The 15,663-nt window shown below is 48.4% G+C and overlaps 2 protein-coding genes across 4 annotated transcripts in view; both read left to right on the top strand.

The window, feature by feature from the left end:
* The window catches only part of LOC128880339 (zinc finger TRAF-type-containing protein 1 homolog), a 179,752-nt gene that overhangs the window by 78,974 nt on the left and 85,115 nt on the right, over positions 1-15,663 (top strand). The window lies entirely within an intron of this gene.
* LOC128880331 (protein slit) overlaps positions 1-15,663 on the top strand; it is a 346,273-nt gene that overhangs the window by 310,662 nt on the left and 19,948 nt on the right. For all 3 annotated transcript variants that reach the window (XM_054130316.1, XM_054130315.1, XM_054130317.1), the window contains exons 2-6: positions 8,450-8,521; positions 8,806-8,949; positions 14,595-14,666; positions 15,149-15,220; positions 15,286-15,499. In XM_054130316.1, coding sequence (XP_053986291.1) covers positions 8,450-8,521; positions 8,806-8,949; positions 14,595-14,666; positions 15,149-15,220; positions 15,286-15,499 — 574 coding nt within the window. The remainder of the gene's footprint in view (positions 1-8,449; positions 8,522-8,805; positions 8,950-14,594; positions 14,667-15,148; positions 15,221-15,285; positions 15,500-15,663) is intronic.

The raw sequence follows: 15,663 nt of genomic DNA, 5'->3' as shown, positions 1-15,663 counted from the left end.
CCGACCAATCAGAGCGCGCGTAGACCGTTGGAGCGGCCGCGGTAGCGAAGGCTACGCGCTAGGTCGATGCTTCGATGCACGTCGAGTCACTTGTTCGCGTGCAAGCGCGGCCACCAGCGCGTAGCCTACGCTACCGCGGCCGCTCCAACGGTCTACGCGCGCTCTGATTGGTCGGGGTTTTCGCTTAATATCTCCTTAACGAAGGCCCATCCGACATTTTTGCAAAGGAAATTGTTGTTCAGAATCGTCTCAGCTACCCCCCATTTCCGGCTCCTCCCCGAGTTTTGGGACACCCTGTATACGGACGTTAGGCGGGACCGAGCGCTTGCGAGAAGACGCGCGGCATCCGTCCCTCTAGTGGCGAAGACAGGAAGTGTCACCTCAACTTCATCCTGGAAGCCCTATGACTATTCATACCGAGTACAAATACTTCTCACACGCTCCACAGTTGACTAATATAATTCAAAGCATCGACCAAGCCTGCCCTGGTTCGCTGTTATCCAAACAAAAGGTTTTTCGGTGTGTTTGCGCCGTGAGGCAGCACTCAATTTCACTGTCCCCCTCGTGGGGTGGCGCGGCATCAGGTTATACTGTTCGGCACAGCGTACGACCCACCGATGACCCAAGCTGGCGTCAAAGGCTTATTATCGAGAAATGCTCGTGGCCTTCTTGTTACTTTAGACGCGACTGTATTCCCCAACTGCATCACCATATTCCGCGTATCGACGGGGAATGTCCTAGCGTATCGACGCAGGAAAAACAGACACATCCGCTCGGGGCCCTCGCGCTCATTGGCGGCGGAGGATTCTCAGGAGTGGTTGTCTGCAAACTTTGATTACATCTGCCAGCGGTCCATCTAAGCGACGCCAGCACAAATATAGACGCGCACCAACACCTTATTCCTGGACGTCGCCGTGTCGCCCCGAGCCCCTTTCGTCTTCGGCTCTCCTCCCTTCCGCTCCTCCTCCTCCTCCGGACTTGCTCCCTTCGTAGGCCGTCCCAGCAGATCCACCAGGGCCGGTTCCGGCCGTGGAAACCCGTGGAAACGTGTTTAAGCGAATGTCCCCGACGACGCGAAAAGTAATTTCGTTAGCTGGCACGTGAGCCGCCTGTCAAAAGTGCGCCGCGACGACGAAAATGTGTCTCCGGGAACGCGATTGGATTTCCGTTGGACGTCATTGTACCGGGCGAATCGAATCAACGGGCAAAGGTATACCGGGTCGAATCGCAGATTCGCGGACCGATAAGCTGCACCCCGTGCCGGGAGACAATTCGCAACGGTCGCTTCGTTTCGGATTTCTCTGCGTTTCACAATCGTTTCGTCCGCGTTTCGCGGCGTTTCGAATCAATCGAACGACTTGGGCGTATCGGACGATCCTGGAAGCTTCATAAATCTCGAAAATCTTCGTTAACCCCTCGATGCTCCCAACTTCCCCGGTTCCTCGAATTTCAATCTACTGATTCGGAAGCCTAGAGCATCGAGAAAACGCGCCGGGCGAGTAATAAATTACTCGCAACGTCTAGAGTCGAAGATGCCCTCAACTTCGTCTTCCAAGGCGGGCTCCCGGGAGAGAATTAATTACCCATCGCCGCGACGACGGAACGGTGATCCTCCCGGCCTGTATCGGAGCAAAAGCGCCACCGAGGACGACGCGAAAAGACCAGGAGCCTTTGCTCGATCCGATTTAATAACCAAAGGTACGTCGCGCCAGGGACGATAACACCGAGCGATAGCCATTATCGCCTGACGGCGAAGATGGCGGACCACTTTAATTGAACACAGCAGCCGAGGATCGCCGCGGAAAGCCGCATTACCGTTCCTGGAAGCACAAATCTGTCGACCGAACGAAACGACACTCCCCCCCCCCCCCCCTCCATCCATCCATCCCCGGTAAGAGCCGATGGCCTGGACACTGAACTCCTATATTTCATCGTGGACGATGCCATCGACGACTATGAAGCGCTGGGGCAACGGTGTCCCCCGCGACTCGCCACTTGCTCCGCCGCCGAACTGGTCGTTCGCTTTACGCGGAATCGGGCGTGTATCAGTTTTTAGGGATTGGTAAATTTAACCGAGGCTATCGGTGTATTTCCATCCGCGACGGACGGACGTCACTGGGTTATTAGCGCTTTCTCGATTCGAGCGATGTTGTGGCTACATCTTTCGGTTCTGGGAAGCCTGGTGACTGGTGGAATCTTCTGGGAAGGTATTGGCTGAAAGTCGTTTAACGTGGTGTGGTTCCACTGTTCGGCCCCTCTCGTCGAGGAGGGCGAGGCTACGGATAGCTTGAGTACGTATGATCGACTTAAAATATTTGAAACTGTGGCTTGTGCCATCTTTGAGTCATTATTAACTATCTTGTAATCCACTTTGTTGGAGAGAGAATGTAAGATGATACGAAAAGCGCTCGTTCGTAGCTCCTGAGGAGGGAAGTTCCTTCGCTTGAATAGCTTGAATAATGGAGGTAGCTTGGGGTCCTCGTTAACGCCTAATAAGTTTGAAACGGATTTTTTAAGGAGCGAGTTATAGGTGTTAAGGGAAAGTTTGGGTCTGTTAAAAAGTTCCGAGTTCGATATTCCGGTTGATTAACGTGGAGTGTAAAAACTCTCGATGGAAAATTTAATTAGTCTTTAGGGCGAGACGGTAGCACCACCGCTGAGAGTGCGAGACACTGTTTCCCTTGCCATAATCATTCGATAGACGACCGAATGAAAGTGTTATCTGAAATATTACAGCGCCGGTGGTACAACGATATTTAAGGTAAAAACTGCGCGCAGAGATATTAATTCCTCGGAAGAAATCTTTTATCCCCGCGAAGAATTGTAACTCGGCTTTATTAGAAGCTGAAAGAACGAATGGAAGTTCCAATGACATTAAAAACCGTGAAAACGATGGAGTGCGGAAGCTAAAGTATGCGAAACTTGAACTCGTCTCCATTACAAGTCTCGTAACAGAATTAAAAAAGTTTTCACAGTACATTAAAGGGAAATATGCGGAATAGAGATGGCTCGCGCAACGTCGGGTGACAGTGTGCTGAGAAGAAAATGGGCCACGCTAATGTTGAACGAAGCTTCTTCGAAAGACTCTCGGCTTCGTTCTTTGACTAAAGTTTATTGTTTCGTCCGGAGAGTTTTCTACGCGGACGCAATTATGGCATAAATAAAACTAAAATTAAGGTTAACATCTATAACCGTAGGCTACTTAACCGACTAAGAAAGACGTTGGAAGTTGTCAGCTACTTCGTAGCGTCGCAGCGAGCCTCTCTATTGAAGCAGTGGGCGTGGCTGAGCGGTCGGGGCGTAGCGAAATGGGCCAGAGGGCGTGGCAGAGGCTATAGTGGGTGGTTCTACACGCGGTGGTGGGAATGGGGTCTCGGCGGCCTTCGGCAGTCAATTTACTTCGCTCCTACGCCTCTCTTCTTCTGTAACGTACTTTCTAATAGTACTCGTAGGCTTTATATGCACCCGAGTCGTCAGATCTTCAAATCCTCTCGCAATTATATCCAGGTTACTGGATCGTTCTTAAACGTTCTTTCTTAACAATGATCCTTTCCATGACGGATCACCATTGCACTGTCTAGAAATGGATGTCGCGATAATCGCTACCTACTTCGAGGTTTTTGAGTGACGTCTAGAAGAACGGGGCGGAGAGATGATAACCCGATGACGTCGTATTCTTCGTATTGGCTTCGTTAGTTGCTGCCAACCGCGCTCGTTTCACCTCGTTCAGGGCTAATCGAATCGACGATAAAGTGGATTATGCGGCCGGGCTCGACTGCTTCCGATTCGATAACGCGATCGATCGTTCCTCGATCTGCGAACGACGTCTCCGACGCTTCTGTCGCGCGAAACGAGATTACCACGTTGACGTACACGAAGACGATACAGGGTATACTTAGGTCGTATACTTATCGATAAATGGGCAAATGGTTTCTGTGAAATCTTGAGAATAGACGGATGCGAGGATTCGACGTATCGCTGGTACATTCAGAACTTGGAGAAATTGTTTTCTTTTTTCAAAATAGTTATCTCGAGCCACGTGCTGTAAAGAAAGTAATTAACTTTATGTCTTCATACGGTGTATATTTTTAATAAATTATACGAGGAATTTTAATTTGCTGTAATATTTGTTTGCAACTTCGCGACTCGAAGAAGATTAAATTTTTCATAAGAAATATTAGGTTAATTACTCTCAGAGCTCTCGTTAAAGCCGTAATTCATACCATATTTGTAACTCAACCTTTAAGTAGCATTTAATATTGAATGAATTACCCCTCGAAGCGAGTGCTATAAATAAATTACACTTCCGAGTCATTACTAATTCCCTCAAAATTAATATTGAAACAGTATAAGTGGATAATTACAGAAAGTCGGAAATCTCTTGGACTACATCCAACTATCCCCAAAATTAAAAATGCAAGTTACTCGAATCTTAATCGACAAAATCTTTCCTTCCAGGCCACTCATTTACCGATTCCTTTTCACGAAGCCCGTTTAAAGTGCTCTACATGAAATATTCTCCGCTATTAAATAATTACAAAGTCGTTTAAAAGCACTCCGCAGCAAAAATTCAAGTTGCGACACTTTCGAATAGTTATTTATTAAACACTTCCCATATCGTAGCCATCGTGCTACGCGATTTTTCCAACGATATTTTTCGAGTATGAGATCGAAAGGCACGGCGAAAACGTGGAACGGAAAGTTTGCGTTGCCCTTTTCCGCGCCGATTTTAAACTCCGTGTCGCGCTACCCTCTTCATACGCGGGTCGAGCGAAAAGTCACGCCGCTGCGAGAGCAGACGCGAAAAACAGGCGTTGATCGATGTCGCGTAACCGTGGCGCTGGTTTCCAACGCGAGATTCCCTTTTTTTTTTTGTTTTTTTAATTCCCGCTCGTGTTTACCCACCGTGAGAACACGTTTTTTCATTTAACGATTATCAAGAGGATTGGCTATCAGCGCTCGCGTCTCTATCGACGAGATGCTGGAGGGCATGCATTTTAAATACTCTGGCTTTTTTCCCAAGTTTACTCTGTCGACGGATTCGATTCGATCACTTCACGCGAGTCTCTGTGATTTGATATTTCAATTTGCTACCCCGTTACCGGTGTATATCGGTTTACTAATTTTTGGTGCTTGTTTTACTTCGTTGTTAATATTTAGAGGTTAGGTCTGAATGTTTTGACTGTCCCCACCGCTGGGAGGGTTGTCCCTTGACGCTCAGTGAGCGAGCAGTGTAATATGACCCTAATCGAGATATCGGTGAGACTATGGTACTATTGTCTCACCGATACGTTTCGGCCGATTGCTTTTTTCCTCGGACCTCTCTCTCTTTTACTCTCTGTCCTTTTTTACGTCCGACGCTCTACCCGAGCCAAATACAAACACAGAATAGAAACCTCGATTGGATAACTGCAATGTTTCGGTCCCGACTTTCATGCACTTATCCAGTCTTCACTGCAATATAATCCTAACCGATTCATACTCTCCTGCCGACTGCTTTTTGTCCTCGGACCTCTTTCTCTTTCACTCTCTGCCCTTTGCTACGTCCGACGTGAATTATGTCCATCAGTGCAATATGATCCTAACCGAGATATCGGTGAGACTATGGTACTATTGTCTCACCGATACGCTTCTGCCGATTGCTTTTTATCCTCGGACCTCTCTCTCTCTCTCTCACTTGATGTCCTTTTCTACGTTTGACGCCCGACTCGTGGCAAATGTAAACACAGAATAGAAACCTCGACTGGATAAATGCAATGTTTGGGTCCCGATTTTCTTGCACTTATCCAGTTTTTATTGCACGGTCTTTACTTCCTTCATCATCCTTGTTCCTGTTACTCCCTGGAGACCACTGTCCCGATTTCTCCTTCGCCGCAAATCAATATCCACCGTCCAAGTGAGGCAATCTCGTCTTCCAACGGACCTGGGTGGCCCAGTACGCCGAGAGCTTAACCGTATCTGTATCCCAGTTATGGAATTGGGGAAATTCCCGCGACCAACGAGCCGAAACTCGACGATCTCACGGACACCATTGTTTCAAACTGAGAGCTCGGTAACTAGGAAGCGTGAATTTGCTCTTCCCGCGGAAAAAGATCGAGAGGAGGATGGGGGAGGCGGGAGGGGGGGAGGTTAGCCGTCAAACACAGCCGTCTGCAGCCCAGTCCGGGCAAGTTATTAAGGCCTTATTAAATTGGTTCCTTTTTCCTCTGGGGAACTTTTTTACCTGACAAAAAAGGCGCCAGACGTAGGAGCGAGTAACGAGGCGGGCCTACTCGCTCCGTACGAATTCTTTTCTTAGTCTTCCTTCATTTGTGTGTGTGTGTGTGTGTGTTTTTTTTTCTGTCCTTTTTCCTTATTTTCTTTTTTTTTCTCTCGTTCTTTGGCTCTCATTTTCTTCCCGAACCGGCGACAACGACGAGGAACGTGAATTATTTCCTCGTTTTCGTTTCCCGACACTCCCGGTTCAACAACGAAACGAGACGACGAGACGGAGGACGACTGTTTTTTAGCGGCTCTTTTAAGCCTTGCGTGAGATTTTAATTTCACCGTCGCGGGCGCGTTTCGAATCGTTCCTTTTTTTTCCCTCTCTCCCTCTCTCCCTCTCTCTCTCTCTCTCTCCTCTTGTTTCCGCCGCTGGATATTGTCGTTGCGCTTCGCGCTCCTGGTGGAATAATTGTGCAGCCACGGCGAACGGCAAAGCGGCCTTTTTCGCGAAAAGTGGAAGGAAAACGCGTGGTTTGAGATAGATTTTTCCCGTTCCGTTCCGTTTCGAGCGCCAGGCCGGGGCCTTTGCCCTAAGGACACCGGGGCGAACGCGCGCTCGCTTCGCGATCGAAACTGGAAACGTTTGATGGGATATTTTCAACTCTTTGGCTGCTGCGAGCTTATGGCCGTATATTGTAAAGTTTGCTTTGTTCATATTGTAAAGCACACGCTTTCTTCCCTGTCGTTTTCGTGTTCAATACGGACGGTTTGAAGGCGTTTGAATGTTTGCAAAGGTTTGAATGGCCTTTCAAGTTTACAGTGCTTCGAACATATTAAATGCTCCGAAAGTTTCGAATATCTTGAATCCTTTGAAAGGTTCGAATGTCTCTTGTTTACTGTCCCGACAGTTGCAAATGGTTCGAGGGCTTCGACTGTCTCGAATATCTCGGGACAGTGTTTAAAAGAACTACGACCGAGAACGTGGACCCAGTTTCTAGGATCGCCCTGTACGGTAAGGTTCCCGCCGGGTCGAAATAAATACACGAATATAACGCGCGACACCGTTCGATAAACCATCGCTCGACGAATTTCGATTCACGGTCCGATGGACTCATTACGCAGTCGGAGCGTTGCAGGGGTCGCTTCGGCGGGCACGTAAACGGCGACACAGCGTTCGTCGGGCGAGGGAAAAAAAAAGGGGCTCGCGATAAAATTCTCCGTAGGTCGCTCTTTGTGCCGCGGTTCCCTTTTGCACGGGACAAATATTTGCGAGGACGGGAAACAGAAATACTTATTCGCGGCAAATAAATACTACAAGTGGCGGCGAGGAAAAAGTGAATGGCGGGAGACGAGTGGATTTTTATTGAAATGAATTCAAACCGTCGTTCCGTAATATGTTTCGACATCTCTAACCCTCCTTTGACAATTCCGATGCTTGTTCTCTCCTTATACCGAATGTTTATATACAAGAAACCTGAAGTGCTTCGTACATCGATAAGTGGAATGAGTGCTTATTTTGTCTTCGCGTCAGACCACCGATGAAAACGAGTCCAAATACGACCTCGTTCCGACTATTTTCGTTATCATACATTTCTCGGAAACGAGACAGGTAGCGTATACTTACGAGTGATGAGGTCGTGTTTGGACTCATTTTCATCGGGGAAACGTCGCCAATTTATTGACGATACTCTCATGACGATATCTTGTAAAGTATAAGAATTTTGTTTATCGGTGTCTTCGTAGTTAATAATAATCACATTTGGAACTACGTCGTATGTCGATACGGCGACCCAGCGATTTTGTTAAAAACATGTGGGTCTGATTTTGGTAATAAAGACGAGTTTTGTGGGTTCTTTTACTGCGTTTATGCCAACGACTCTCGCTCGACTGAGCGTTATCGTCGATGAGAAAAGAAACAAAAGAGAGTGGACGCAAGCGGGGGGTCACGAGGAGCCACCGGTCCTCGCAGGTTACCGACCGTGGGTATTAAATCGATCCAATCGCGTAATATCGTATCCTTATAGGTCTTTATCTTTATATCGAAACGTAAAACGATCCTGGTTCAGGACGAAACAGGTTGCTAAATGGGAGCAAGACGAACGCCCTTCGAATGAAATGGAATTATTTAATCACCGCGGACAATGGCCTCTTCGAAAGAAGGAAATTATAATTTCGCGACGTAGATATAATCGACCCGCGGCACCGAGCGACCGGTGAAATTAATTTGTTTTCTCCTTTGTTTCAGGGACCTTCAGGGTAACAATATCTCGGTGATATTCAAGACGGACTTCGAGGACATGGCCACGCTCCACGTTCTGTGAGTAGACGAGCAATCTGTCCGTTAACTAACAAAGCCAGTCGGGGTTGGCTGGGTGCTTTTGGTTTTGGAACTCGGAGGGGAACGAACAGTTAGTTAGATTCTGTGAAATTTGATACAAAGGACGAAGGACGTTACTTTGAGCACGTTAAACGATAACCGAATTCTCTACAGTTTATCAAACAATTAAAAAAAAAAAAAACGGTACACTCCACCGAGACAAGCGACCCCGAATCGTCGAAATATTTTAGAGCATTATTAGAGAGCGCTATTTTTGTTCGCAGTTGGCTGTCGAATAATCAGATTCACACCATCGAGAGAGGCGCCTTCCAGGATTTAGTCGGCGTCGAGAAGCTGCGTCTCAACAATAATCAAATACGTCACATCCCCGACCTCCTCTTCAGCAACATGATGAACTTAAAGCGCCTGTAAGTATCGCGGAATTGAATCGAATTACGCCGTAGCTTACTCGTCGCGATTACGGAACGTCGACCTTGGAAGACCATGAATGGTAAAAAGTGAAAAGCGATTCATTAATTTGAATAAGAAAAAAGATTGCCCGTGAGACACGAGGAAGACACCATTCGTCAATGTACATGTTAATTAATTTATGGTTGAGTGACTACCCCTAAATTACGGAACGTAGACGTCCAAGATGCCAAACAGTTCCATCATTCCTCCGAGCAACACCCCGCCGGTGCGCTTCTCTCGTTTCCTGCCAAGGGCATCGACTTATCCACGCCAGATGAAGGATTATCAGGCGTCCGGGTGCCCGTGAGAACCGCGCCGAAGCTCGCAACATAATACGTCCTTTTGTAAGCTGCCTGATCCCCGGGCCTTATCATCAGAAACTGTAGGTTACGTGTCCGAGGGCAGAGCGGAAGGCCTCCGAGACTCGAGGAACTTTCGAGCCCCGTCTGGCCACTTCGCAGGATGATGGATGGTCCATCTCCATTTCCCTCCTCTCTCGCTCTCTTTCTTCCTTTGTTTCGCCTTTCGTCCGCCCCTCTTCTTCGAGGCGTCCCTGTCCGCCGCCACAGAGAAAAGGAGACCTCTCTTTTTACCCCCGAGCCGGCTTTTTGACTCCTCGAGTGGCAGCCACCGAGCACCCTCAACACGGAAGCCGAGTATCCCTGCTCGATCACGACAGAGCCCGGCTGCCTTTTATTCCCTTTGCCACTGGACCCTGGCCATGAAACGGTTGATTAGGATTCAGTATCGGCGGGAACGTTCGTCGAGCCCAGTGTTGCAGCTTCCTGTTAGCTTGACTCGTGTTCTTTCGACTCGCAGGAGGACTGATCGTTACATTTACTTCGGTTGCGGTCTACACTACTGCATCCGTCTGCCGCGTAGCCTACACTACTGCGAGCTTCTAGCGCGCAGCCTACACTACCGCGGCCATCTAGCGCATAGTCTACGCTACTGCGGGCGCTCCACTGGCGCACTTGCGCTCTGATTAGTCGGGGATTTCTACCGATATCTTCTTAACGAAGTGCCTGTATAAGTGTTTCGTTGACACAGGAAAATTCCTACAAGTTTACTCGGTTATCCTATCAACTAACTTTGAATCTTTAATTCTCAAGCTCTAACCAGAACTACGTCAACGATTTGTAACTCCAACTCTTGTAACTCCACTTCGAAGAGTATAGCCACCGGTGGAGTATAGCCACTGTCTATACCACGTGTAGAAGATATCGCCCTGGGGTTAATATACTCCAGGTGGGATTAGGGTTCCATTGCGGGGTGGTGATTCGCGTTAGATCGGTCGTTAAATCGAGACTCGGCGTCGTTAGACCCCCAGTAATTATGACCTATAGGGAATCCTACATGTTCCATCCTCCTATGAGCACAGAAAACTTAACTCCGTCACTCGGTGGGCTAGGCAGACGATCGCCTCGATAAGAAGAAGAAAAGAATGGAATGCTCGTCGAAAAGTCACGTTCGATCCGGAGTCTCAGCGCAGCGGGTTCTCGCGAACCGAACCCGTGTACTTCCGCGTGTACACGTACGTACGTGTGGGTGGTATGTAGGCCATCGTCTGAAAAGTTTATGCGATAACCTCCGTCCTGTGTTACCGTGACGAGGTACAGGTCGTGTACGGACTTTCACGAATGCCAGCCGCGTGTCTCGAACAAATTCGCGACCAGACAACGCGACAGCTTCGTCTGATGTCTTCGACCATCTCGTTCCGGATCACCTAACCCAGACCTAAGACTCTCCCTGGCAGTTACTCGGTTTTGAAACTGAGCTAAGTTTCGCGTACAGTTTCATTTATTTCGAGCGACCGAGAGGCTTGGTTTTGATAACAGGGACTTTGTCTGCCTCTGCCCTCTACAATTTTCAAGGTTTCCCCAAGTACTTTCTCGCATGGGGGCGTTCTCCTAACCTCGAGCCTCAACCACATCCCGATTGGGGCTCGGTATTAAAACTGTGAGAAGATGTACAGAGCCAGGATTCCAACGCTGACCGGTCACTTTTGCCCTGGCCACCCTCGCCAAGGCATTCATCAGCGGACACAGACTGTTCGGTTCAGATAAGGTCGTCTTCGATCCTCGGGACTGTGCCCTCGGTGTCCCGGAGAGGCCGCGGCGACGAAACGTGCGATTAACCCGTCGCGGAAACGTAGAAAGCTGGTCCGAGGCGGTAAGAGGATGAAACTCGCCGGTAATAAATGGTTTGACACAATGGAAAGGGGCGCGGACACTCGGCTGATTAGTATCACTCCGTCGTGTGAGCATATTGCGCCGCTTGAAACGCGATACCCCGGACCAGCCTGCGAACAACGTACAAGCTTGTATTTACGAGGCAATAACATTTGTTCGCTGTACACTTAAGCCGATAATAACCGGGACAAACGGTTCCCCCCCGCCGCTTTGACAACCTGGCGTCGCGGTGATTTAAGCTACGAAACGCATCGGGTCCCGGGGAGTGTCTCGCGGTTCGCGAACGCGACAAATTTACGGCCCGGTATTGTTTCGTCGCGTAAGAGACGCGGGCCCCTCGAACGGTGAAACGCGACGCGAATTCGGATCCAGTTGAATATCTCGAGAGCGGATGATTAGCTAAAATAGTGTTACTTCCCTCTGTTATTCCCCAATTCGAATCCCGGAAATTCACAATATATATTAAACAAGGGTATATTAAACGAGGAACAATTGCCCGGGGGAAAGAGAGCTTTAACGAAATTCTGAGTAGCTTCGTACGATAAATAACGCTGCTTGCCATGGTTGGTTGCATTTGCTGTATGCAAATACCACCTGATTTACGACTCACCGCGAATACTTAAGCTCCTTAATTGCTCACCCAAAATTCTGTTATAAACACAGCGGCGAAAGGCCGCCGGAATTTATCGCGATCCTCTTTTGATGGAAACGCTACCGTTAACGTTTAACCAAACATTTATTTAGAAAAATAAATGCTCGTGTAGCCCGATTTACCGTAACGATTTCGTTCGTAGGGGACAGGTAAACGGAAGCGAAGTCGTAAGACAGAGGAACTGTGTTGAACGAATAGGTCTTATGATCCCGACGCTATCAATCCGATTTAGTTTCATCCGACTCTTATCGCGCCCACACGAAGCACAGCGGCGGGCAACATTCGGAATCGAGGGGAACAGAGACGCGGGAGAGGCCAGGTCCAGGAGGTCCTTTTGTTAGTTCCAGCGAAGGAGCGACTACGTCGAAATTCGGTAATTGCTTTCTGGATTGACTGGTGCGCGATGGGAGTTTAATCTGTCGGTCCCACCGCGCGTTGAAAATTATTGAAATTCCAGCGAACTTCCTGCGCAAAAATATGTCGATAGACGAAAATATCCGGAAAATATAGCTTCGATCCTCTGCGATCCCTATATCGCCGTTGTCAGCGAGAGCGAAGAGGATTTATTTTCGAGATTCGGAACTTCTATGTATCGAAGTCGACGCTGAATTAATTGGCTGTTCGAGGCCACCGAGAGAGACTCCCCCACCACTCCATTTGACTCCGCCCTTTATTCCCATTGGCTCCTACCAGATATTTATACAAAGAACGTTACAACATGTGTACGTCAGGTTTACGTAGCAGTAGTAGCGAAGGGTCGTGTAACAGAATAATCCTGAAGTACAGAGGATCGACGAATACGAGTGGAAGGGCGTTGTTACGTCCGCAAGCAATGCCTGTATTTTCCGTACAGTCGACCCGCGCAGTAGAGGGGCTGACAACCCCAAACGAGAAAAATAGGTTCAATCCTGCCGCAATACACCCCGCATCGCTATCAATAGAAACATTCCACTCGCGGCCCGTACCAAATTGCCCGTTCAAATTAGGAACTTATCATGATCCAGGCGGTGCAACAGCGCACCGAAATGAAACCGGCAGCACTAAAAGCCTGTCTTCCTTTTGTTCCTGGCCTGTCTACGTGGTCGAAATTCGGTAATTGCTTTCAGGATTGGCTCTGGTAAGCAGGAGTCTAAATCTGCCGGTTCTTGCCGTATGTTCGCGGCTCTCCGGGTTCAGGAATACCGTGGCTTGGCCTCTTTTCCTCCTTCTCCGTCCACCTCCCGCCAACGTGTACCCTCTGTTTCCTATTTTTGTTTCCCCGTCCTCGTCTCGTCCGAGACGCTTCCCGTCCGTGGCCTCTCCGACGGACATAATTACAGGCTGCGCGCGGCCTCTCGGAGCCAATGGATGGTCAACGGTGAACCGAGCGCCGGGACCTCTAACCTATCATCGCGGAACGTCTGGTTAACTCGTGCATCGCCGAGGAGAGCCCCGAGGATCTCGCCACGCGAGACGTAACGCAATCTATTTAAATGAACCCCCGGTTTAGAGGAGAATCCATTATCGTGACTGACTCTCCGCCGCGGACCGAGCATCGCGACGGGAAAACCATCGCGATTCCATGCATTATGCACGCTGTTTCGTTTCGTGGAAATTATGGCAACGGAATGTGATCGAGGAGACCCTGCCGAGAGAGAGAGATTTAACGTCTCGAGCGCGGGAACGCCGACAACTGTGTCGCGGCAGCTCGCTGCGGGAATGCCCTTCAGTTTATTTTTCATAATTTCGATTAGTATTTGTTAGAGCCTTGTCAGTCCTTGACCCAGGCCGCGCCCGGTGAATTTCTCAACTCGACGATACAGTAAAGTCTCCATAAATGCACAAACTGGGGACTGAACTAGTGCATATATGGCAGACTTCGTACATTATCTGATGTTTGGCAACAAGAATCGAACTTGGAGAAGGACCCCCCAAAGAGTATCCCCCCCTCTGGTGGTGGGGATGGTTTCAGTGCATTTATGGTGGAGATATTTGTGCATTCATGGAGACTTTACTGTAGAACATCAAAAGTGTCAGTCAACAAAATTTTCCCGATCGTCGAGAAGAGATCTGTCTCATTTCTTAAAACGGAAGTATCGGTATGCCAAAAATGAAGCGTCGCATGTACGCGTATACGATTCCAGAAAATGTTCGGATATTCCCTGCGAGCGAACTGAATATTCAGGACACCTCGATGCCGCTGTAAACGTCGAAACGAGGCTAAGGGTTCGTGGAAACCGACGTGTCACGTGAGCCCGTGGAAATGGTCACTCGTTACTGGTGTAACGACCCCGTGAAACCGTAAGGAAATCCATAGCCAACCCACGTGACCGTCGCACGTGCACACGGTCACACCTGAACTGACTGCGTCCGCGGAGACTTTTCTAGAGAAGCATCTAGAGGCCTGCGTCGACACCCGACGAGTTTTTGAATAATTTATCGCGAATGTGGAGCGAACTCGAGACCAACTGCGACAAAGTGGGCTACACGTCGGTGTTGTTGACCCACTGAAAATCGACCTTTGGATATAGGAAAGGAAAGTTCGAGGGGTCGACGTACCGGCTATCGCCACGAAGCTCTGGGACCTTAATTGATAGATGACGTCTTCCAGGGTTTCCTCCGACCACTGCTTTCGATCGTGTAATCAACGCAGCTTGGCTGTTGCCACGTTTCAGTTGCGAAAGCAGCCGTTCGCTCCGCTTGAATTTATTATTCGAATGTTCGTTTGAACGAACGTGATTCGAACATCGAATCAAGGACCATTTTTCGTTTGTTTCAGAGATCTTAGCCACAATCAAATCGCCACGATCGGTCCGAAAACCCTGAGAGGGATTTCGTCGTTGAAATACTTGTGAGTACACTCGATACATTTTCTGCTAAGCGATGAATCATCGTTATATCGCTCCGAAGTAGAATCAGAAGTCTGGTCGGGAAAAAGTTCAAGCCAGTAGAACGGGTCAACGATACAGGCAACGGTTAAGTAGTATGACCTCGTGCTGGGCAGACGCGTTGAAGAAAGTAGAATTAATTCTGCTATAATTTAAAATTCTTGGCCGACGTAAAACGCGAGCTTCGTGGAATATAAAATGAAGATTTTTAAGCTCGTTTTACGGGTGTCAGTTTTTGTTTTACTACCCTCTCGACCCCTTTCTTTAATTAATCGTTTTCAATCCAATGTTTTATCATCTCTGCCCCGATGTGTTTCTTCGCAGTGCTTAATCTCAATTCTCACGCGATGAAGAAGTCCGTTACTGTCGGGGAATATTTCTTAAGCAAACTCTAGAAATATTCTAAACGGACTTCAGGGATTAAATATTAACTCTCTGTTCCCAGGCTGCTCGATAACAACGTGCTGACCTGTATCGACGAGGCATCGATACGAGAGCTGAAGGACCTGGAGATACTGTACGTATTATTAACAAATTAGTTAGCTTTGTCAACAGAAAAATAACGAAACCTTCGTTTTCCAGAATGCTGAATAACAACAAACTAACGACGCTGGGCAAGGAAGTATTGAACGGATTGTCGCATTTGCGAACCCTGAAGCTACTCGACAACCAGTTTTCCTGCGACTGTCATTTAGCCTGGTTGTCGCGACACTTGAAAACGTACCCTCGCCTTGGTCAGCACACGCGTTGCGCCTCCCCTATTCACGTAAAGGATCGAAACATCGCCGACTTACAGGTTTGTAATGCAATCCTTCCTCAAGGACACTTCCACACAACACTTCGATCTTTAAGAACACTTAAGAGACATCTATCACAACCACAGCTTCTCTAAAATACCAGAATTTGTATCGTGACAAATTATATAGCAAGCACAACGAGTCAAGCCGGTATCTAAAATAC

The sequence above is a fragment of the Hylaeus volcanicus genome, chromosome 7 (genome assembly GCF_026283585.1).
Source record: "Hylaeus volcanicus isolate JK05 chromosome 7, UHH_iyHylVolc1.0_haploid, whole genome shotgun sequence".
Lineage (NCBI taxonomy): Eukaryota > Metazoa > Arthropoda > Insecta > Hymenoptera > Colletidae > Hylaeus > Hylaeus volcanicus.
Note: the sequence above shows the minus strand (reverse complement) of the source record. Positions and strands in the feature narration are given on the sequence as shown.